Genomic DNA, 26,218 nt, shown 5'->3' with positions numbered 1-26,218 from the left:
GACTCGAATTTTGTTATCTAACCTCTCTATCACTTGCAAATTCCAGCGATAAAAAGGCCGATAGCCGAGTTTCGATTTTCGCGTTTCCCGGTAGGCCCTTTGTAAACAAACCGCCTTGATGTATCAATGTCATATTTTATTGTCTTTGAAAACTTGTCAAACAGTTTAAGGCACAGTATGTATAAGATACTCTAAAGTGTCATTCAATTGAACTTCCTAAATCCTAACTATTATGTAAACAAACCGCCATATTAAAATTGTCTCTGAATGTCAATAATTTACTAGTGACTCTTGTTTACACTTTACATAGTTAGCAAGTTCTATAGAATGACACTTTATGGTTTACGATGGGTGTTAGTGTTGCACTCTGGCGGCAGAACATCGCAGTAATACGCTCTATTCGCGTAGTTGATATGGACTTCCGGACTGTAGTAATCCTTAACCGCCTTGCGGATAAGACGGCCCACGCGGCCGGAGGGGCAGTTTTGTCTGAATCGCTAATTAATTCGAGAATCTGCAATCGTACTTACTCGCAAACGCGCAAAATATCGTTGGTTATAGTTAAATTATGTCTCATAATGATTTTTAGTTTATATGTAGTGATAAAAATTGTCGAATGAGCGTTTTCCAAAAAAAAGTGTACATTTCATTCATGTCTTCAAAATATTGACTTCTTGGGCTCATTTTACTCAGAATCATTTGTACATTCACGCCTCATACATAAAAAAATGTGTCCAAAAAATTCCTTTCCAGATCGTCACATTCTTGTATGATTTTTTTATTTATTTGTATGAACGTGACGCACTGGAAAAAATACAAAATTTTGGGACACATTTTTTCATGTATGAGGCGTGAATGTACAAATGATTCTGAGTAAAATGAGCCCAAGAAGTCAATATTTTGAAGACATGAATGAAATGTACACTTTTTTTGGAAAACGCTCGAATACAGTCTCTGAAAATTCCTTTAAAGATCAAATTCAAGCGTAATAGTACAAGTAGGTACTCGAATTTTACAAAAAAATTGGTCACCCACAAATGAATTATGATAAAGCAGAAAAATGTTCAAACCGTACAAAATGGCCTTTGATTTGACTAATTTTGTATTCAGATTCAATTAAGTCTGAATTGAGAAACGTATCCATTTATTATCGTACAACTACTAAGCACTAACTATTACGAAACTCAAAGTAACAAATGCTCAAGGAAGATTCGTTCGTAAAATATTTAAGGTGGCTTAGCCATAAAAAGTTTCGCAATCCCACCGGTTTTACGTATTTTGTCCCAATTACTTCTTGAAAGAGTGCCAGGCCCAATAAATCAGGGGAGATATGTATAATAATATATACGTATATTCGTTCCTGACATTGTAACTTTGGTTCAGTTTTATACGACAGAACTATGTCAATGTAACTTTTAAGATTATCACTTCCACGTCTGCCTATTGGGTGCCTTACCTGCCCCGCTAGGGTTGCTAACTCGGGAAATTTATTTTTAACTTCCCAGGTTTTATTACGCAGACATAAAACTACACTAATTGAAGCATGTTTATGTCTGCGAAGAAATCTATCTAAAGAGATGTTTGTTTATACTTTTAGTTATGAATAATGTATATTCTGAACCGTTTTTTCGTCTTTGCTCTAGTTTGTTATCATTTGAAAATGATCGTCAAATGCTAGGATGAGCTAAACAGCTTCAGTCTAGCGGTCATGCATTTTTGCAACATTTACGACTCAATTGTGCTGTAGACTACTTAATCTTGTAAATGTTTCTTTAGTTCAATTAAAAGTTAGTCACAGAAAATTATTTATACATTTTTGGATTGTCGTCGAAGGTTTCACTGTCTTAGAGATTGTCAGTTAAACATATATGCACAAAAATAAATGCGACAAAATAAGTAGGAGGCAAACTTAATGTTACAGACGTACAGTCTTCAGCAACGCTTGCCGTACGTATTAGACAAATTGTGTTAGTACACTTTCACACTGTATGTCTCGACTCGACAGACGTTTACGATAATACCCCCGTTTCTCCCGAGCCACTGAGTCAGTGCACGCGGTAAGCGCCGACAGCCCTACAGTTGAGTGGCGTCACCGTGGCGGGTTCCCCCGCTGCCGAAAAAAGTTGCAAGTCGCTGGGCGGCGCCGGGGAACATTCAAATTTATCGATTGTCCCGCTCGCCTCATTACTACATCCCTCAAAACTTACCAACTTAGCCCTTCCCTCACTAGAAACATTACTTTTTATCTCATCTCCCGTATCTCTTTTTTCATCGCCAGTTATTATTGTCCGTTAAACTTTAAGTGCTCGGCTGGTAACTTTCGATGTCTCGGTGATTTACGAGGAGCCGTTTCGAAGTGTTTTATCGAGCATAAATGTTCGCGACTTGTTGAGATTGAAGGTCGGAGGTTATGAGTATTTCACTGGGTCAGCCTTATCGCTATTATCTTTAACCATGTGCCAATTTAGATAATGTGTCTTATTGTAAATATATAGCTCTGAAAATTGCGCTATTCAAACAGATAGCAAAATGAAACATCATGGAAACAACCAGATTGCCAATGTAAATTTTCTTGGCGGTTCGTTTTCCTAATAAGCCATTTACATCATTTTTCAAACTTTAAACGTCTAGTACACATTATACGCGTAACTATTTACAAAGTTTTATTTAAATTACTAGGTAGGTACTAATGAGGGAACTGAAGACACCAAAATGTAAATTCGACCTAGTAGAGAAAGGCAAACGGTGTTAAGTGGGAAAACGAAGGCCGTATATCTCTACGCGGAAGGAGCATGTCGTCGAACAGTAGTTCCACATCTGCGTTCCGTTGAACTAAAGAAGGTTTAGAGCACGTGAATTTGGGAGAGACTTACGCCTTTATAGTAGGGGTGGGAGGGGGGCAATGATCCATTAATCCGAAGCCCATTTGGCGCCGCGGACGTACCTGCGACGCGACAGGAGGACGCCTACCTAACGACACAGATACTAAATTTTCAACATGTGCAAGTACGATATCAAGTGCGGATCGATATTGTAGTTTAGAGGCGTTTAGAAGTCCATTATTATGTTTCATGAAAGAGTAATACACGCGCTCATGATTTAGAAAGGAAGTGGGCCGTAGTCATCGTAAATCAAATAATGATATTTATTTTTTCATGAGTATGATGCGAACCTAATTTAATCAAAATCATTGTTTCATATTACGCCGAAATTAAATTACAACGGATGTAAAGCTATAAAAGTAGGTAAACATTTAAGTAGGTGCCTTTATTGTTCATCTAATGTATTCTTACATCAAAATAAAGTGTATACAAATGTTGTATCACCCCTCACGTAACGGTGGACCCACTCCTCTGTCCCAAACAGAATACGGAAATAATTCTAGCAGAGGATTTCCGCGTATTTATCGACCATGTGTAATAGAGACCGCCTTTGAATACACCCATCGACCCCAATATCGGGTTAATGAAAGAAATTTTCTCCCCAAAAGAAATCACTACTTCTAGTATTCACCCATTGTACGATGTTCTAAATATCCGTACTTTATATTCTGATAGATATATTTGTATTCTATAGAAGGATTATTCTTATTCGGAATATCATTGAGATTTTCCCACGGAAAACTTACTCATGCAGCCTGTTAAATATTATTTCATTCCTAAGCCGTAAAATCTGTCTCCTGTCTTCCTTTAAAGCCACTTTTCCGTAATCCATCCGAAGCGGTGAAACGGTATGATAATTGTACCCATTCACGGGGAGCAATTCGCTAAGTGGAATACCTTACTTATCCTCTGGGCGTTCCGCAAGGCACGACTACCTATAAGCTTTTTATATCGAAATACATCATTCACATTGATTACTCTTGGAACACAGTTGATATTATTTATGGGCGCCAAATCGATTTGCCTTCATAATGACATTTGTGTTTCCCTGCATAAAAAATATTATGACAATGAATGTTTTGCATTTTTCGGTGTGTTGGGTTTTTAGTACAGTGCATACCTATGTGTTGAAATGGTTGCAAACGCGTTAGAAGTTGAGCTTGACTTTTCAGGAATGCAGTATACACACATAAATAATATCAGGATGTTTGGTAAAATGCATAATATGCAATACTGAAGACATGAATAATTTGTTTAATGGTAGGCTGGTAGCTTAGGATTGTTTAGGGTTAATAGAGGATCTAAACTTATAATTTTTAATACATGTCATACATGATCACTTTTATTTTTTGGAGTGTCTGGTGATGTTAAACAGTATCTAAGTGTGTATAGCCGCTTACAGTATTTAGTAGCAAAAATATCGGTACCTATTATATTAAAGAACCAGAATTAGCTTTTGTCGGACTTCAGATTTGTATCTGTTAACACACGCGGCGCCCCGCCGCTCCGCCAACGCACCGCGCGCCACGGAAGCGTCTCATCCGACATTGCAACTCCGATGCCATATTTCACTTCTAGAATTGACACATTGCGCAGGCGAGCCATAAACTTTCGTGCGAAAACTTTAACCTGGCATATTTACTTAAGATATTCTTCTCGAAACAGATAGCGAGCGCCTTGACGAGTGGAAAGTTTTATTGCTATAGATAGGTCATGCTCCTGAAGAAGTTTTCACATAAATTGGCGGTCATTCGACGCGAATATGCTGACTGAGGCAGTAACAAATATGCCAACTTGGGTTGTTATAACAGCGATATGTAAGTTCGGTGATAGGTACTTCGCCATTAAGTTTATGGAAACGAGCCGAGATTACATCACACTTTCTGAAAGCTTTGTGTAATTCTTCTTTCTTTCGTTATCTGCGAGGGTATTAGAGATTTTTCGGAATTTCCGGTCCGAACATCATTAATTTGACTAACGGATTTTATGGCAGATGTAAAAATTCGTCACGTAAAAATCTGCAAGTGAAAAATTAGATCGCGATCTGTCAAACGGTCCCCTAATTTTTATTTAATTAGCGAGAATTTTCACGCGTGGGAGAGAGCGCGCGCGCGACAATGACGCGTTAAAAATGATTAATTTTGTGGAAGCGCCGATACCGGCCGCGGGCGCGTCTCCCGGACGATTAATCTTGCTCTTTGCAAACACCACTCGCACCATTGTACCTTCCCGGTATTTTTTCTGTCTTATACAATTCCATTAAGAAACTGGCACCGCTAGTTGGTGCTCCAGGGTTCCCACCGTCTCATCGTCTGCCCATTCATGGATTACCCCCTTTAGCGCTGAAAAGGTGTTTTCGTTCTCTGCCGCAAAATATATCTCCCCTCGTTTTTTAACATTTTCGGGATCACTTAGGCTTCGATAGTTATTATCTGTCGAGAATAGAACGTTTTAATTTTCCATCGTCATTCGCGTACAATCGGGTATAAAATTTAAACAGTCATTCTTATTCTATTAACCAATGGATGCAAAAAATCCTTGCATTAGATAAATGGGTGCAGTAATCGTATCTTCTCAATTTACAGTCTGAATACATCACTGGATTTTATGAGTTTTATGACGAAGTATGTGAAGAAATTGCGGTTTCCATCCAACGTTTTCTTCGTTTATTTAGTCACTCTTACCACGGAACAACTTAGGTGTGGTCAAGAGCAATCATTGTCGAATTTAGATCTGGGCAAATGCCAACTTCAGGCCACACACCGGCGCGGAGTGCATAAAATTCACTTTTTATTATAATTATGACGATGCAACAAATCGCTTTTTTAAATGTTGCTCATCTTTGGCATGGTGAAGTATTTTTGACGGTTTAATGCGATTACGGTAGATCCAGAGATTTTTAATAGATATGCTAGTGCATAAGACATTTCTTTAAACTTTCTCTTTTTTATTGCTAAAATAGTAAATAATAATCGAATTACATTGTTCATGTACGCAGCTCGATGACACGAATGCTAATGTCGATGAAAAAATCTTGTAGAAATAAAAGAAATTTTGATGATATTCATTGATTTATAATGGATTTGTTTTTTTATATAAGATATCTTTCTGTATTTGTAGGGCATTGTTGTATCTAAATATAGTGCGATATCGACACGAGGTCGATGATAAGGGAGCCTTCGTCACTATCACGAGTAGGTATCGGCCCACGCGGCTCGTTCCCCAGAGTTTGTTTGGAAACAAATGTGTACATGTAAATTTTCCTGCTCTCGTGTAGCTCAGACTAAATACTAACAGACTGCCTGCCAAAATGGATATTGTTTTTACTTTTCCTGCCGACTGATTCACAGATGACTCATGACCATACACTTTTCATATGAATTTATAGTTAAGGAAAACGCTACGAATTTCAGCGATTTCTTGAATTTGAACATATTTTTTTCTACCAGCATAATTTATATCAAAAGCAATGAAGAATTTCTTTGCTCTAGAATTGTTGAACAGTTCCGGAATAAACCCTGGTTAGATCCTTGACGTAAGGTTATCTAAAATCACTAGTAGAACTATCGATTAGCGTAATTAGTTACACCACAAAGCTAATTGCTCCTATTAGTCCTACTAGATGATAGTCAGATTTCCTTACATTATGTTGTCTCTCTCTCTCCTCAGCATTATTATTCCCATCTGATTGTGGGGTCTGCTTTTCTGGTCTTTTCTCTCCACTTCGCGCGATCGGACGTGTCGTCTACTGAAACGTCGCAGCCCCTCATGTCTTTTGCTATGGTGTCTGCCCATCTCATCTTCGGTTTTCCTCTTCCTCTGGACCCAACAATGTTCAGATCCATAGCAACATTCCCGATGTAATCAGGAGGTCTTCTTTTTACGTGCCCAAACCATCTCAGTCGGCTCTCTTGTAGCTTATCGGCGATATCACGTACTCCGAGGCAACATTACGAGTATGTTGTATATAAAAGGTTATTGTTACCCGCCGCTTCGAAGTCAATTTTGAGATCTGTAATTAATTTCAATAAAGTTTGTGATTCAACGTTTTTGACATTAATTATATGACATATATATGACACATTACATTGAATTGAGGTTTTAAAAAATTCTAAACGACACAGCAATGACAAGTTTTTTACAAAAGATTACAGATACAAGATAAAAGATACAGTGTGTGGCCTAGAACACGGGCGAAAAATTAAAACGTAGATTCTACTCCTCAAACTAGACAATGTTTGTTCAGCGACTTTTAAAAATAACTTGTGGTTTGTATTTTAAAACACTTTAAAATTTATTCGAACACGCAATGTATTACGAAATTGATTATGCCTGTACGGTGACAAGACTGACGGGCAATGTCAATTAGACGGAATTTAAAGTACATTGAAAATATTATTTAGTTTGTTTGAAAAAGGGACAATTTTAAGACTACATAATTTCAAAAAGTTGTTGAACAAAAGTTTTATTGTTTGAGGAGTAGAATCTACGTTTTAATTATTCGCCCGTGTTGTAGGCCACACACTGTATAACCATAGGAACTTACTTCAACACCATATTTAGACCGTTCTCGAAAGTTAGAAAGCAATAAAACCATAGAGCTCTTACGGGTTCTTCTGTTTTGCCTACACCTATCTCAGCAGAACATTAGCCGGACCATTAACGTGATTTATATGGAACCCAGATATAAATCCACGGATCCGTAGTTTGGAGCACGCTTGCGTATTTATTTGCTGTTGCCTACGAGTAAGATCGGGAGGTTGCGATTTTTTTCTAAGGTTGAATATATAGGTATTTGAACTAGGGTTTCTTACATCAAGGCTTTGTGGTAAATGATTTTTTGTATAAAATATTACGTTCCATTTTTTATCTTGATTCAAATACACTTGACTCAAACACTGAATTTAAATATGAACCCTATGCTGTTGAGATTTTTAACGCTGTTAAATTTATTACTTGAGTTTTATTCAATTACATTGGTAATGCTTTTACCATTTATTAAATAAACTTACTAGTTTTTTAAATATATTTTTCTAAATCTAGCTACACCTGTAGCACAGAATAAGTAATAGTCCTGTAGTTAAGATGTAAAAAAAAATTAAGGCAGATATTTTTTGCATAGTAAAAAAGCCTGCAATAATTCTATAGGTACCTACGTAGGCAAATTGATTTATTAAATTACGCCTGTCAAACTGTTATAATTTTATTCTCAACCGTGTGCGTTGAGAATAAAATTATAACAGTTTGTTTGGAGTGAAAGTTGAACAAGTCACCTGAATTAGTACCTTGTCGTTCTAACTTCTGAGCCTCGAAACAATCGTAATAATTTCTTCAAGAGTCAAAACTCGATAAATTACTTATATTAAATTCCCTCTCATCTCATGGAATTGTGAGGTTAATTCACACAATTACCCGTTTATATGCCCGAGGAAAGTTGGCACGTAATATTAAGAGATTTATTTAACTGAATTTATCTTTAGGTACTTTTCTAGGAATCCATCCAGCTTTGGTGTAACAAGTCACTCACTTACCTACAACATTGTTAAGGTTTTAGTGGGATTAGGTAGATTAATTTGATTCCTTTAATTACTTAAGCTTTAGGGCCCCATTTCTATAATTTAACACATTTTTAGATAATTTTTGTGACATTTTAAGGCGTTCAAAGTCTACGGTACCACTTATCATCAAGGGGGCTGCAAGTTTCTTCCCTGTGATGTAGAGGACCAAAAAGGAGAGTTTTATAGATTAAACCTCTAACAATAGTTATTCGACTATTATCTGCAACTTCTGCAAGTTATTAAAAATAATAAATTTGAATGTTCCTGCTAAAATGCTTCTGAAATTTTCAATGCATTAATTCCAGATGAAATTCCTGACACAGAAAAATAATGTTCCCCGTGAAAATGTAATTATTACACGGCACTGGCATTACCTTGGTGGTTATGCGACTTCAAACGTGAAAATGATTCGAAATGACATTCAAATCAGGCCAACTCCGAAATCCAACCTCCGCACAATCGAATTACTAAAATTTCAATGTTTTATCAAGTTAAACTTTGCTTCGGCAGCTGTAAGTGAATTTATTTGTACTTAGTTATCGGCGCCGGGAAAAGTCATCTTGCTAACGTTTCGTTAAGTTGAATAATTAAATTTGTCACTGGCGGTTGACACGTCAGGATTTTCTTCCGAATTTCCCACTTCCCAGTGCCGTCACGTTTGCGGCCTCGGCCTCCCCCCTCCTGCCCTCCTATTGTGTAATCGTGATTTCCTAATTTGAATTATTTATTATTTGATTTAACACCTCGAGGATTTTCGGAATGGCTCCAATTTCTATTCCGATTTGGTTTTATTGATAGAATTGACACTTGATGGGAATTTGATAGACGGGGCGATTGAATATCTGTTAATTCGTTTTGGTCTAGAAAACTTTAAGATTTCAATGTTTTTTGGCTACTGGACTACTACTAGAATTACTACATACTAAATACTATGAAAAATTTACAAGACCCTAATACCTATTATCTAGAATTTACAAGAATGAGTTGTATGCTTTTTGTTCATGTAAAATTTTCCATAATACCTCAATTCAGTCTGAGAACGCACAGTTTACGCGACGCCATTTCATTCATGGCACATTGGCACCTATCAATCGTACTGACATGTATTGTGATGCATTTTCTGTTTAACACAGGACGGATCAAAAAACTAACGGTAGTTGTTATATTTTAGAGGTAGTAAACTTTGTAAGAAAATTAAAAGATTTGAGTAAGTATTTGTAATAAATAATCAACAATAATATTCACAGATGCTTTTAAAGCCATTTTTTACTAAACACATTTATTAATACCTCTAATTATATTGTTTGACCATTATCAGCAAACTTTAAACGTCTCACTCCTGGGCATATTCCATCTCTCATTATATATAAGAATTTAATATTTATTATCAGTAAAAACCACCTTTAAAGATATGTCCAAACAGAATCCCTACTACTAGGTATTTTTGTTTCATTGTATTTTATTATTCTTTGCGCTTAAATCGCCAAACTGATTTAGATGAAATTTGCTATGGAGATAGTTTGATGCCCGAGAAAGGACATACTCGTAGGATAGTTTTATCATCATCATTACCCCAGCACGCAGGCGAAGCTAGTTGTAATATATTAACCAACTTCACAGTTTCATAGAGAAAAAAATACATAAAGTGCTGCTCACTCCATACATCAGTTTTGGTACCAAAAAGACTACATTTCGTAGTCGACATCTAGCATCGAATAGCGGAATAATCAGTACCGCTACTTGATACTACCGCTACTTGTTTCGCGACTCACGAAAATTGCATTGAACTCCAATTTACAACTAATATTAAAGCAGAAACAGTTGAAAATAGAGTTCCGGCTAATCCGGTTATATTATTAGCTGAAAATTTTTGAGCATTAGACTTTTGGGTCAGTGTAACATCTATTGTCAAGTAGCAGTACTGATAATTCCGCTACTCGATGCTAGATGTCGACTATGAAAATAATAGTCATTTTGGTACCAAAACTTATGTATGGAATGAGCAGTTTCTAAATATCTTAGCTAAAATAAATAAGTAAAATTAAAGTAACTTAAGTGTATAACTCAATACTGACTGCGACACCCTGACTCACTCGTGAATAATTCAGAATCCTTCGGTTACGCGACCGCTCTGCGTTTCAGGCGCTCCCAAGGCGATTCATGTCTTAACTGTATTGAATTGTCTTTTGCTATATTTGGTATATTATGTTTTAAATTCAAATAACTTACCACGTACCTACACAAAAATAAAATAGCATACCTCCTAATTTATTTTCTGAAAGATATAATTACCTATGGTGTTTTGCTTTTCATACGCACGACATTATTAAATGTTTCAATGCGTTTACCTTTAGTATGTGACAGTTGTACTTATATTCATACGGCAGGTAAAATTAAATACACTGACAATATAATCATAAAGTAAAGATTACAAGCAACGTCGATTAGCCGCTTGGAATCGTCAATCGCGTTGCCTCTGAAGCCGTGAGGCCATAAAATGCCAAAAACATAATTTTAGTCGCTGAGTATGGCGTAACATGATATTGTAAAACAGTGCATGATGTATACAGTGCGTTGGCTTTGGAATAACGGTTTTTATTTTTATTTTTGAAATTGCTCTAATTTAAATTTAGTTACTGTAGCCAACCCGACAAGGAGCACAGCTATACATATTTTTATTTGCATACTTACGGTATGGTATCACTTTGGTACCCAAGAAGTGGTCTTAAAATAACGATTTTTAATACATATTTATCAAGACAAGTACTACGAGAAAATGCGTTCTTACTTATTGCTGAAGAGGAGTGTTGTAAGATAAAGTCACTGACACTTTGTTTTACTTGCATCTTACACATTGTACTAACAAAAGACGATCTGCAATCATGATAATTAATCCCTCGTTACACTCCGTCATCATAAGGTAATCTTATTTTATATTTTATTACTTACTGAATAGTAATCAAAGGTAGAGAACAAATGAAATATTATTAGCACCTAATTTTACTTTGTGCCTACCACTATACTAAATACATAATATTTTGCAAACTATTACTAGGTCTATACTTCTTTTACTACAGTAAGTAGGTAATATAGGTATAATAAACCACCATCTTTTAAAGCTCCTTCGTAGCGAAAATCTTAAAAACTGTACTTAACCAACTCCATAAAACACAGCAGCGACACTTCACACCAAAACTAGCCTACTACATCTCGCCCTACTTTGCAAAGAGTAGAAATTCGACAAAATTTAAGTCGACGGGGCATTTAAGGGGAGCCGAGGAGACGGTTAATTCACCCTGTAAGGGTCTGGCTGGCGCCGCGAATCCTGCCGTAGACAAAACGCGGGCGAACCGATATGATAGACGGTTAACCTTGTTAACATTCTTTGGCATAGTTTAGGATTCATTAGTAGGCACTGTTAATAGGAGTCGTGATTGCAAAGGATTGCTAGGATATTTCAACCGTAATTTGGATTCAATAGTGATGAAGACTTGTTGATTTCAACAGGTTTTAATTTATTCCTACAAATATTAATTTCATTATGACGTTCATGCCGATAAGTCAAAAGTATTCGTTTTTTTTTGTATGCGTGCAGTAAATTATTTTTAGGAGGATTTATTTTTTCTAAGGGTTGTCTTTCTTCATTATTATTTAATTATTCTTTGATTCTTTATTAAATAAAGTAAAAAATGCCTAAGCAAATATTTCCAATTGTATTGACCCTGTATTCTCCAACCGGCAGACATTGTCAGCTTCGTCACGTCTTAAGCCATGACATGAAACTCATGACTTCTTGATTCCTTCGCATAAAACACGGCATTCAGCCCGCTCAATCTCCACCAGACCATGCTGAAATACGGCCGAAACCGTAATGTATACCGCCCCGAAAAAAAAGAAAACAGGTAAATTACGAGCTTACGTATTACGTACGTGATGCCGCGGAGGCAGAAAAATCGATTAACGTTAGTGCGAGTCAGCAATATTGTGAGAATATATAGTAACTATGTACCTATCTTAATTGGGAAAATTCACATACTAACTATAAAGCCTCATAACCTACGCAAAAAAGAAAACAAATTATATGAAATAAAAAACAGAGACAACCAAAAATAAGACTTAAGACAAAACAAAAATAAGATTTTAGACTTTGTATAGGTACATAGTTGTTATTAAAAGTTTTTAGGGGAGTCAATGTTGCTGCAGAAATGTTATATAAGTAGCAGTTTAATATTAATTTGCCATTTGATTACAGCTGTAAACTTTATCTAATATTGTACAAATTGATTAGCTATTTGTACCTGTTTCATGTTTTTATAAAAATCAAAACGATTGACGTAATTGTGACGTCAAACCCCACGAGAGAGCTTCTTCAGTTTCCTGATTTTTATCCAGTTACAGTACTTAATGAGCGCTATTCTTAGCCTTTTGCTTATTTAATTAATTGCAACTAATCTAAGTCCATCAGAGATTGGGGTGTTAAAAAACTGGTGTGATGAAATCAACCAATTACTTTAGATACATACATTTTCGTAGTGCGTGGGCCGATAGCCATTTTTCCCGAACGCTACTACGAGTCTTCATAATCTATCGGAGACAATAAATAATTCGGATATTCGGTGTAACCCGGTGAATGCTGAAACTGCATTAAACAAAAGGTCCTAATAGAGATATTTATTGCTTTTTATCCCTTATTTTCAACAGATTTTCAACTAAGGAAAATTTTGTCCTTTTTAACTATATTTAAAATATTAGCTACGCTTAAGTTCGTCTAGCTAGTCCATTTGTGGTTGTGATAGTAGTTTGTATACATTGGAGATTATTTTATTGACAACAATACAACTTTTATCATTGGCAGATACGTACCTCAACATATTTTTTAGTATTGTTTGCTCAGTAAAATTGTAGTTATACTCAGACAGATACATTTCCCAGTGATAATTTAATAGGTACCGAGTAAGTCAAGTTGTCAAGCAACATGTCGGCGACATGACTTGCGGACGTATCGCGTTAAACGCCTGGTAGGGTCTCCTGGCGACATATCCATCAGCCCGTCGACAGGCCATTTGTTGCGTGTGTTTTCACACTTGATAAATCGCTGGACTTGTCTACATTTTGCTGGATTTATACACGTCCAATTGTTGCTCATACATTAACCCGCCAGATGATGTTTCATTTTGTAATTGTAATTCAGTTTTGAGCCCTTCGTATGCGATAAACTAACTGCGTAGGTTCATTTTAATATCACGCTGTAATGCCATGATGTTAAAATTATAATATGGTAACGCAGGACTCCTTATGTTACTCGGAACAAACGGTTTAAAAAGTCGATAACATTTGTTTTAATTATTTCTTGAGTGAGTTAAAAAACACCTACTTATAGCTAACTTGAAATAGTCTTAGTACTCGTAAATTGAGGCTACTTGTATTAAAATGGTATACCAGAACACCATCACATTTATGCGACATCGTTTGAAATTCCGATCGGTCGGGGATAAAAAATATTTAAAATGGGGACACCGTATAATCTACGACGTCATAGAACGGTAGCGACATGGGCACCACATTTTACGGAGTTAATGTCTTAAACACAAACTGGAAAAATTGTATTATAGCATCAGAAAATCTGAACATATACCCTTAAAGATATTAGATCCATAACAGTCTCTTACTGCGGTAAAAATGAATCGGCGCCCCGCGTATTTCATATTTTTGCATAACGCTCCTCAAACTGAACATTTCCATGGCACACTACGAGAAAATCAAAGTGATTTACATAAGCTATATAGTGGTAACCAGAATGTATGCATCGCGGATGCGGACTTGGGTATGTCGTCACTGCTAAATAACGCGTGAACGATGGAAGGAAAGATATTTACAAGATATCACATTGACTATTTTGTTATCTTTGTATAGCATTTAATTTCGCAATATGTTTATTACCTACGTAAAATTGATAAATCATAAAAATACTATAGTTAGGTGCAGAAAAAATGGTTATAGAAATTTAAATATTTATTACGAGACAGAAGGACTCGAATGTCCTATGATTTAGAAGAAAAACTTCACATATTTACATAAGACGAAACGATACCGGTAAGTGGCAGTTCTCACAGGGCACGCAGTAAATTATTTATGGACTCCTTTATTGCTAAACTTCATTCGTTGCTGCGGTCGCTTTTATTCCTTCGACGGGAAAAAGTTGTGAGATTTTATTGCCGGTGTGAGATAGGACACGTTATTGCACTAACTTTTAACGGTAGCGAGAATTAAAATAGAATTTTTGTGGTTGGCAAAAGTGGTCGCCCGGATATGTCCGACCTGCCGATTCGCTCGCTTTATGGCCGGCTATTTATAGCCTCCTTTACCTCAGCGAGCTATTTGACTACACTGGCACTACAACATAGTAATGCGCAGATACTTCGCCACATTAATATGCGTAGAGCTTCACGTTTTTTGTACCTACTAGTGTAGTAAGGATTCAATTCTTATTGTGTAACTGCGCATAAGACTTCTCGAATTTTTTTAGTCACGAACACTATTAATTTTAGAGTCTTCGTAGAGAAACTTGAAAAGATTATAAAGACTCCATCAACACTTTTAAAGTTTTATATACCTTAATATAAAAAGGTACCTAAGTGTTGTACAGAGGCAACGCGAGTCTATAACAAGAACGTAAGCTACCTATTAAATGACTAGAGTGTATAAAACAGAGTTGACTTAAATGTAAGACAGTTTTTCCCAACACTATTTATTGAATGCGCCTATAAAGTGATTCGAATATAAATGACCATTTTTACATAAACGCATGTCTATTGCAGAATTCGATCCGGCATAACCTGTCGCTGCACAACCGGTTCATGCGGGTGCAGAACGAGGGCACGGGCAAGTCGTCCTGGTGGATGATCAACCCTGACGCCAAGCCCGGCAAGTCTGTGCGGAGACGGGCGGCGTCCATGGAGACATCGAAGTTTGAGAAGCGAAGAGGGAGGGTGAAGAAGAAGGTACGTACTAGCAGCGACTGCCGACGCGCACACGAGATGTTCGTCGACCTTTAAGAACCTTTAGAACACCTGAAGGTATTTATTAGCTCTAATTCCGAGGTTGACTCCCATTTTTCGGCATTTTTCTAACAAAAATCTCTTCAATTCTAACAAGCTATTGATAATGATTTGTCCCTATCTCTCATTGACATTTGGGTTTGTTAGAAAAATACAAAATTTAACTGATGCTTGGCATGAATGGGTATGGTTTTGCAAAAAAAAATACGAATCGTCAGTTAACCGTGACGTGAGGTCGATGGTACAGTTGAAAAGCCGTACTCATCATTCCAAAACTGTTGCTTGTAACTTTATAACTACCCTACCGGTTTATGGAATTAAGATTAGAAATACCGAAGTCCTAAACACTAAAGAACTAATGATCCAATGTACAATAAGTCATACTATCATAGACAGTTTCCTTACTTTGTGGTTAACCAATGACGCTATAAGTATTTAATCCATGTTAACCTACTAATTTATCAGTTTTACATTACCTACGTCTTCTTTAACACTAGTAAGGACATGAAGCACGTATCGTACACTTAAAGCAATTAAATAATTAAGTATTTAAAATTAATTAGCACTACTGTTACATACCATACTTTAAAATTTTGCCACCTGACTTTTTCATGTAAAGCTCACGCGTTGTTACTGCCCGTGAGGGCCGTGAGGGCCGTGAGGGTTATTTTTAATGCTAGTGGATAAAAGATATTATAATAAAGGTTAATGTTTGTAATAAAACAATACATTCCTTTTTCAACAGTGGTGAAAAATGTAGGATATTTTAGTGTTTATTAATGAAATGTGTTCTTCTTACAGGCGGAGGCGTTAAGAAATGGCGCCACAGCCGACGCGACTCCCAGCCCCAGCAGTTCCATCTCCGAAAGTCTCGACATGTTCCCAGAATCACCCATGCACAGGTACGTACCTAAGCCTCAAACATATTTTCCCGCTTATTTAGAAGTATTATTATAGATGTTATCATTGGAACGTAGGTAGCAGCTATTAGACTTAGTTACGAGATTTCAAAATCAGATAACAGTCATAGATATGACGGGAACTGGAACAGTCGTGGCTTGGAGCCAATAAAAGAGCACGATGCATTCTAACAACATAGTTGTGATACTAATTTGACAGAAAAGCATAACAATTTACCTACACGGGCAAAGCTTTCCAAACCCTGCCAAAATCTCGACGCGACTCCATATTTTATTAAACGGCATCCAGTTCGAAATATTGAAATTTTATTACTGCTAGATACAAACTGTGAGGCACGCACGAAACATACACTTTATAATAAAACGATCGGCATAAAGCGTTGACCAAGCCAATAAAACTGAGTTATAGCAACTCCGCTGCTTTATGATAAAAGGTTTTAAATCATGCACAACCATTAGATGATGAGTTATGTGGACGTTGGATCTCGTCATTTCGCCAATATTTAACCTTTTTATTGCCGAATATCGGATAGTGAGGATAATCTAGAGTTATTTTGGTTGGTCTTCGTTCGTGGGCTTTCAGCTAGAGTTGGTAAAAACTCGAGTCTCACGAGTCTAAATTTAAATAATTTGACTCATTTTCACGAAACTGCGCGTAGGACGCTTTGCGACAATGGGTTTGGGTCCCAAATCGAGCCAAAGTCAACATTCTTTATAATTCGTTCTCCATTAAGTCTAAATAGGAGAAAGAAAATTGTCCACCACATTGTATGAATCTCACCTACGAATTGTTACGACACAACTCGTCTTAAAAATTGTATTAAAAAATTCTGAGGTAGAAACAAAAGACACAAGTTAATGATTTTTTTGGCTTGATTCCAAGTCGAGTCTAAAAGGACTTCAGAAACTCGACTGTTTACCAACACTGTGCTCAGCAACGGCCGAAGCACATTTCTTACAACGTTATATTGTCATCAGAGATAGCAATAATCATATCTCCGCGCTGACCATTGAATCCTTTTATAGTGATCGCTTCATTTACCGTTACGATTTTTATTTATATGTTAGAGGGCGATTTAGGCATTAGATTTGCATGTTTTCTCTTCCCCTAGATATTGTTTAGTTATACAGTTGACTTAGCGTTAAGGTTTTTTTCTGCTGAATATTTTGATTATTTGCACAAAATTTTGGATAATGACGCCAGTATAAAAAGACAAGCACCAAATAAAACTTCACTTCTGAAAAACCCAATTGATTACGAGAATATTAAAGTCCACATGATTAGATCCATCAAGCCGTTTTAGCCATTACCCAAACATAACGCAATACCCAAACATACTCGTAACATTTCATACAAAATATGGGTACAAATGGTACAATAGATACAAGAACTGACTTGTCTCCTCTAGTACTGGCAATGACACTATCCAAAGTTTTCCTTCAAACCATTTATTTGATGCTTGTTCGCTTGCGTAGCAGCAATTTCCAGCTGTCGCCAGCGAACGCGGAGACGTTCCGACAACGCGCGTCGTCCAACGCGTCGTCTGTCGGCCGCCTGTCGCCGATCCCGTCGCTCGTCGCCCAGGAGCCGGACTGGGTGGACTACGCGGCGAATACCGACTACGGGACGGACTACGCGAACACGGATTTCCAAGAGTACGCTCCGGCGGCCGAGCTGGCGGGGTCGCTGGCTGACTCGATGAAGTTGCAGGGAGCCGATCCATTCCTAAACACGTAAGCATAAGACGGAGCAATCTCAGGGAAATACACTGAACCTACAAAAAAAATACCCAAATTTTCATCATAGTGCAATTTCTGTAAAAATTGGTTCTGAATTATTTCAAATCAAACTACATATGGGGCATTATCTATGAAAAGGGACCTTATTGTCGATGGCGCTTACGCCGCACAGCGTCGCGCGGCATTGTATTTATATCGGAGCATCGTTAATAAAGGCGTAAGCGCCATCGACAATAAGGTCCCTTTTCATAGATAACGTCACATATATTTAACCGAATTCATTACGAATTACGATAATATCAAAAAAGGTCTTAAAATTTATAATATTTTTCAGTCAACGATATACCCTACTTTTAAAAAGGAACATTAAATTTTGAGATAGAAATAAAAATACTTAATTTCCATTGTTCTATTTAGGAATCTTAGCTTCGCGTGTTTGTTTGATGTCTGTGAACTCTATTCAAGTTTAATATGTAACAGGCTATTTGTGGCATCTATTACGTCTTGATTTTGACCTAAACAGTCCTATAGTAAGAACAAATAGTGCGTCACACTGATAAATAGTTCGGTTATAAAGTTGAGCTCATATCAGGTAAACTTTTTTGCGCCAACCCGTAAAGTGCACCTGATAAAGTCTACCTACTATTCAACGTAAACCAAGTTAATAATGATCTACCAAAAATAATATGTATGGTTAACATTAACATAATAAATGTGTGACGCACTATTTTTACATCTTCACAGGTTTCTGCAATTGAGTAAATCATTTCAACTCAGAATCGTAAACACTTGTATCTTTTTGTACCTGAGAATGTTTCGACTTTAAAATGCCCTAGGATTAAGATAGATTTAGTACGCTTCAGCGAGAACAGATTTTGTTTTGTAGTTTTTATGTTGCTTGCCTGTTAAAATGAGTTGAAATCTGTTCTTTGTAGAAGCGGTTCTTATAGTTTAAACTAAACTTAGAGGTCGTTATTAGCACCAAGTAGAATTTAGTTAGTGACAAGTTCGTGTTTTAGATTTTTTTCACAGGAGCGTTTCAACTTTTAGGTCAATCAGTTCTGAAAATAATCTAAAAATATTGTTAGTAAAAAATATTAGAAAGCTTTTCATATTAACAAGCGTGATATTTATAAAACCATACAGGCCCGGGTCTGCCAGAAAAAACAAAACATGAAAATCGTCTTCCACCATCTTTATCGATTTTAAATAATTGGAGTAACAGAAATTGAAATACACGAATTTCTATTTTCAAATTTCGCTATTAACAACCAGCTCTTGTAAATCAAACTAATACCAAGACTATTATAATCACGCTAATATCAGGTAAACTATTTTCCCTCCACCAGCCCAAGTCGAAAAGTTTACCTGATATTAGCTCCAAGACAACTGACCCTCAACCCCGCAGGTACGTGCCAACAACGTCATCGTCATCGACCGGCTACCGCTACTCGTACTCGTGCCCGCAGCACCTGCACGGCGGCTGCGCGTGCGCGTCGATGTTCAGCCACCCCGCACATCCCGCGCATCCCACGCATCCACACGCGCTGGACCACTTCGTCAGGCCGCCGCCACCGGCTGATCCCGCTGATATTATGCATACAGGTAGATTTTTAAGGAAGAGATCGGGAGACTTGGTTGTTCGGGGTTCTACCCCGAATCCGATCCGAATCTTCGCTAGATTATTCCATCGCATACCTAGAAAATCTAGATGATTTTCTAGGTATGCGATGGAATAATCTAGCGAAGATTCAACCTCATCCGGTTGCAGAGCCAGTGTGATATCCCAGAATCAAACAGGATTCATCCCGTTGGCGGATTCACTATAAAAATAAACTAAAGGACGAGTTTAAACGACCGCACCGCACAAGTGGTGGAAACTCGCACGTCTTCTAAAATCCAGATCTTGCTCGAAGTGATGTTTGTTCTGTTTTTTTATTTGTTCCGAACACGCTAAATCTTCCTAAATTGCCAATTCGGTGCAACTTAGCGTGGTCGAACTAATGTTGACTTTACAATGTTGTATTTAATTACGCTACTTGTTGACTCTAAGCTTATAAATCATGCATTTTTTCTCCACAGAAAACAGCCAATCGCAAATGGTAACAACGTCGGACGCGGCGTTAATGAACGGCGGTATGATGGTGCAGACGGCCATGCCTACCACCGTCATGGGGCAGATAATGGGCGCGCTCAACACGGGGCTGGTGGAGGACCTCAACCTCAACATTGAGTCGCTGGAGCACAGCTTTGACTGTGATGTTAATGAGGTATGTCTATGTCTCCTATCCAATGTCTCTACGGAAACTTTGATTCGTTCGATTTCAATCAAAACAAGTTTAAATCTCTTTTCTATTAGATACTTAACTTTCCTTTCCTAAATCTCGCTGCCTAATTGTGAAGTCAAAAAATAGTGATTTTAGACGAATATTACTCATACCTAGCCTCAGCTCGATAGTGTAATAAAACGGTAGCTGAATTCCTAGTAAAAAAGACCTCGGCTAAACAACCATATACCATACGATCGCCATACTTGACATTGCACTTGGCATGAGAAGTTATCGTAGTCGGATCACCATCAGTACCATCACCAATCACCATTTTCTCCCATAGGTGATAAAACACGAGCTCAGCATGGACGGCTCGTTGGACTTCAACTTCCCGCAGCAGCAGCAAGCCATGGCCGCGGAGGCCGACAGCCAGTTCGCGGCGCCCGCGCCGCCCGTGCCCACCACGCTCTCCGGCGGCGGCGCGCCCCGCACGCCCTACTCCGCGACCCCCTCCTGGGTCCACTGAAAACCCCAAAAACGACTACACGGACAGTTACCTACTTATTGACTACCAGAGGTTGTTATCTGAGTTAATTTTCCTATTAAGTTCAGTTTTTGTTACTTCGGCATTAAAGTCAAGATTTTTTGTTCTATTGTCATGTTAACTAATGTTAGAATTTTATTGTTTAGTGTAATAAGTGGACCGTTACCGCTCGTTGTTGAAGTGTCAATTGTATTAGTGGTAGTAGGCTTTAGTGTTAAGCTAGGTGGAAGCTTGTGATATAGATAGGATATTGTAATCCGGGTAGTCGCTTGGACCAGGAGGGGGCGCAGGTTCGATCCTGTATCGTGGACACCGAAACCAAACCGAGGTAACTAACTATTATTTTTGTTTAACACACAAAAATAGATCTTAAATAGTTGTACCCTATTAATATTTATCCAACTAGTGAGTACGAACAAGGAGTAGTAAGAACAAGGTATTTCTCATTGCATCGGAAAATGAGAACAAAGTATTTGGAACAAGAAAATATTACTAAGCATTTAACAATAGCTGGCAATAAATTTCCCGGAATATCAGCGATAATCTACAGAAGTTCTTCGGTTGAGAGTCCAATAACTTGCTCGTCGGTATCGCTTCTCGCAACTTGCTTTACAGTTAGCTCACGTTGCTACATTTAGAGATAATAATACGTAAAGAACATACACAGAAGTTTTTCGCTATAAACAGAGTTTACAGAAAGTAGTCGCGGAGAGCAACTGCGATAAAGATGAATTTAATACAAGAATGAGTGAATGCATAAGGATCCCCCTGTTAAACCTCTGCCCTGTCAATCCGTTATTAAAAGGACGTTTGCGCGTTTTTTAAATTTATTTAAAAGTACAAGCGATTCTATTACCGTTCAAACGCTTACATTAGCTCTACATATTGTATTGTTTCATCAAATCGGCATAAACTCGACCTCATTCCTCTATTTAGGGACGCCAAGGCTTACATTATTTTGAATTTTCTGCGAAATCATTAGCGCTAAACTAGTATTTTATACAATCGTGATATAATGGAGAGCTTTTCAGTCGAGTACCGTGTTTAGGCAACGAAGCTTGTGCTGAGTTGCCTAAGTAAGGTACGAGATTGAAAAGCTTGATTAATCACTATTGTATACAATACTTTTTCTACGAGTCAACAAAAAAATACTTAAAACTAGTAGAAGAATCATATATGTAGGTAAAAAAACCAAAAGTATACAGCTAAGATGCGCGAGTAGCCGCGATACCTTCATACTCGTACGCGACCCGGCCCCCGCGCCCCGCGCCCCCGTCCGGTTGGTCAACGACACCTTCTCGTAACTCATGAGGCCCTGGTACTTGCTCCGCGCTTTCGATTGGTCAATTTCATTATAGTTGACTAAACTGTATCGAAATGAATATTATAGTTGACTAAACTGTATCGAAATGAATATTATAGTTGAGTTGGGGTGCCATAATGAAAAAAGTATGCGATTTCACTTTGGTATACGAAGTCTTAATTCAAGCATTGCAGTCGACGAGTAGAAAAAAATATTTTTCTCAAAAATGGACGGCAAAGTCGACGTTGCCGGTTAAAAAATAGGTCGCGAAGTGCGTAGTTTATGGTCAGTCAAAAAATTAAAAAGTTAAAAACATTGCAGTCTCGATTTCAGGACTGCAATGTTGCATACAAATTCCATTATTTGTCGAGTTCCAAACTTTTTAAATTTTGAAATGGCCATATCAAATGAAGGCTTAGGTCCATCAGCCAAACAGATGATTAGTACTTATTATTATAATGTTGGTACCGCGACTATTTAGGTATCTCAAATAGGTTGGCGTATTTTCAGCAGAAAAATACACCTCTATTTTTTTTTAAAGGCGGCAAAGCAAATCTTTTTAATGGTTTTACTTTTTTCAGTGAATATTAGAACGTTGCTTCCGTAAAATATTTCGATTTCTTGCACCATTTTTGAGAAAAGTACTATATATGACTCGGCTGGAAGGCTACTTGCTGGCTTCGGATTCAATTAAACGGACTCCCAAGGTCGTCCGTTTAAAACGAATCCTCAGCCAGCAAGTAGCTACTTCCGAACCTCGACAATAATGTACTATTAAACATTAATTAGACAACAAGCGTTACGGAACAGGTACAATCAAAGAATTTAATTTCCGACCCATTTTGTACCTTGTCCCAGTGACAATAGTACATAGGAGGCTTACTTTACTCTTTGGTATGAGATCTCTAGCGACTTTCATATTGATTGTCACTGTGACAAGGTACGAAATGGGTTGGAAATTAAATTATTTAACTACACCATAGGCAAAGTAAATTCTTAATTTAATACACATAATTTCTATCACCTAATTCTCCTAGCGGTAATTCCTAATAGCATAAATATAAAACTCAAGTTAAAATGAATTTTGTTTACCGAGTATCAAATACCAGTTCCATTCGATTATACCAGTCTCATAAAATCAATAAAAATTTCAATGCGAATAATATGATTAATATGTCCCTGTACTTTTGGCAAAGTGACCTCCGTATTGTCATCAGCAGATGCTAAACTAAAATTCCCACTAAATGCCAGTTCCCAAATTAATTCCAAGCAGCACTTTGCATGCCATATCTGACAGATAAGGCTCTTAGAGAAGATCAAGGAAACGCGTAAAACCAAATATCTCCGCCACGACGAATATTTTATTTTCAGGAATTCTTTTGAAGCCAATGAGCCGAGAAAATTCGCTGCCAGAATTGGCAGGACCTTAAAATCTGATGGCGAGATCTCCTCATTCCGGTTTACGACTTTAGGTATTACAAAAGATAAGTACGTCACTCACATTCGCGTTTCTTTGTACGCGGATTATGAGACGTGATATGTGCTTTATTTATGAAAAGATATAGTGGGAAAAAATTTACGCACGGCGTCGCCGGTTACTGGCGTGTGATATTGTCTCGTGAATAATTTCGCAACCAGTCTCTTTAGTAAAGCAGTGGTAAAGCAAATGTAAATAGTGATGTAATTAGAATATTTTATTCTACCTATTACTTATGCTAATAAAGATGTGGAAAAGAAATCTAGAATTTAGGTTGGAATTTCAAGTTTTGTCTAGATATCTTTAAATAATCTTATTTCAATACAATACAAAAATATTTCTGAAATGTGATTCAATAGGTATGTACCTACGTAGTCATAATGAAAATGAATTATATATTTTTAGTGTTCTACATTTATTTTGGTAACAGAAATCAACAAATCTATTTTAGTTATCATATAAAAAACACGTATTCACTACCTATACAAAAACCATTCATTCAATAAACAAAAACAAAACGGTACAAAACTGGCGCGCAAAACTTTAAAATAAAATCCCCGTTCATTCTTCAATTCACATTATTTATAATTAGATTGTGATTGAACGTGGTCCGCGAGCTCGTGATTCAATTTCACCAATGAACGGACCTATTTGCGCGCTAATGAGGGGGCCCCGGTAATTAATCATATCATTCCCATTCACTCGTTCACTCATTCATTCATTTTTAGCTCGGGCGGTTCGAGACCGATCGAGAAATAATGGAATCTCACGAAAAAATGCGAAAGCACAACGCTAGATTACTCCCTCCAGTAATGACTTGTTTTTTTAGGGTTAAAAAGAATGTCTTTAGCAGACGGTGGGTGCGGTGCTATTTTCTTGTTAATTTTTACAAATTTTGGACAGCGCCGTGAAGTTAATGGTGGGGATAATTTGCTTGTTCTATTTAAACGAAACGTGATTTTTCCTTCTATTAACAGGCTATTTAACTTCAACATAAAAAAAAAAAACAAATAAAATAATATCTAGATCGATTCCAAATACTAGGATTTCAGTGGGTCTGTTCTCTTATGCACCGCACCTCCTATTGCCAACGCGCAACGCTCTCACTATGAAACACGAATTAACAAATTTTATAAAGCTTATATAATCTGTTGTCGCTTAAGTTCTTGCCGACAGCCAACATAATTTGTATAATTAAATAAAAACAAATGTTTTCAGTAAGGATTTTCGCCACTCGTCCTACAATTAAAGATACACCATTTTAAAATCAAGTCATCGGTCTCAGCAAGATTTTATTAGCAGCTTCATTTTCATAAAGCACCCCTCAAACTTCCATCGTTTACCAACTCATCCTCTATTCCGCCCTTCGTAATTACTGGTCGCACCTTAACACACGATTTCTCAGCACTTGTTAAAAGTTTTCAATTGCATTAAGGGCCTGCTTACGCGGAATTTATTCATTATTCTCCACTCCGCCTTTATTCTTTCATTTCTTTCCTAATAAAAAGCGCCTTTGCTCTCTTCTCAGCGCGCGAGGGGGCACCGAATAAGTATTTTAAATATTTGCCGCATGGCCTCTCTGATGAGTAATGAATTAAACATTTATTACTGAATTTTTATAGCGGTGTTGAGTTTTTTTTTCATGTCAAAGTTGATGGGCGTTTACTTGTTATCTTATTAAATTATGGTGTTCCCTTTCGGTTTTTTTGGACTAATCTTAAATCTTAAGCTATTTAATTAGGTTCGACAGATTTTACCTTTAAATAAATGAATTAGGTACCTACCTTCTTAGTTCCTCACATTGCCTTTTGTGTTTTTTGCCTTTCGAGCAAACAAGAAAATGGAATAACTTGGAATGCAGTAAGTTTTTGTTTGTCCGAGTTCTACCTACCTAATTTTTACATTATTAATTAAATTACACTTATTATTTGTCGTGTCCGAACCCAAGCCTTATTTTATATCGCTGTGCCATTAAGTAAGTAGGTAAGTATTATTTGTCTGTCTTTCCCGTACACGTGAAAGTAACAATGGTGCTCCGAACATTTGCGAGGCGCGCTCAAAGCCGAAGCCACCAAAATCACGCTTATTATTATTACAAATATTCAAAGCAATCCCAACTTCAGTTTAAGCACGAGGTCTTTGAATTACAAAAAAATCTCATTAAAACACATCGTGTGAAGCTCATTTTGCGAGGGAAAATGTAACGCTGTCAATTTAAAAAGTTGCTCGATTTTTGCCTCCAATATAAGGCGGCCGATGAGCGCGGCATAACCAATAAGTCTTTACTTTATTGTTTGAGGAGTTCGCGTCAGTTTGATCACTTATTTAAATGAGCCCCGACATGGTTATGGCTGTCGTGTCGCCTTTATATTATTTCGTATTACGTGCCTTGGTTGTTAGTTGTACAGATTTCTCAAGTGGATTGGAAATTGCTTGTTTCAATACTAGTCTTTAGGTTTTCTCGTA

The 26,218-nt window shown here is 37.2% G+C and overlaps 1 protein-coding gene across 2 annotated transcripts in view; it reads left to right on the top strand.

The window, feature by feature from the left end:
- The window catches only part of LOC134649567 (forkhead box protein O), a 103,855-nt gene extending 82,697 nt beyond the window's left edge, over nucleotides 1-21,158 (top strand). The window contains exons 3-8 of one of the 2 annotated variants that reach the window (XM_063504365.1): nucleotides 15,259-15,441; nucleotides 16,300-16,400; nucleotides 17,898-18,152; nucleotides 19,567-19,763; nucleotides 20,241-20,428; nucleotides 20,772-21,158. In XM_063504365.1, coding sequence (XP_063360435.1) covers nucleotides 15,259-15,441; nucleotides 16,300-16,400; nucleotides 17,898-18,152; nucleotides 19,567-19,763; nucleotides 20,241-20,428; nucleotides 20,772-20,954 — 1,107 coding nt within the window. In that variant the 3' untranslated portion in view covers nucleotides 20,955-21,158. Of the gene's footprint in view, nucleotides 1-15,258; nucleotides 15,442-16,299; nucleotides 16,401-17,894; nucleotides 18,153-19,566; nucleotides 19,764-20,240; nucleotides 20,429-20,771 lie in introns of both variants that reach the window. The other variant, XM_063504364.1, reaches the window with a different exon arrangement.
- Nucleotides 21,159-26,218: the final 5,060 nt, after the last annotated feature.

This window comes from Cydia amplana, chromosome 7 (assembly GCF_948474715.1).
Source record: "Cydia amplana chromosome 7, ilCydAmpl1.1, whole genome shotgun sequence".
Taxonomy (NCBI): domain Eukaryota; kingdom Metazoa; phylum Arthropoda; class Insecta; order Lepidoptera; family Tortricidae; genus Cydia; species Cydia amplana.
Note: the sequence above shows the minus strand (reverse complement) of the source record. Positions and strands in the feature narration are given on the sequence as shown.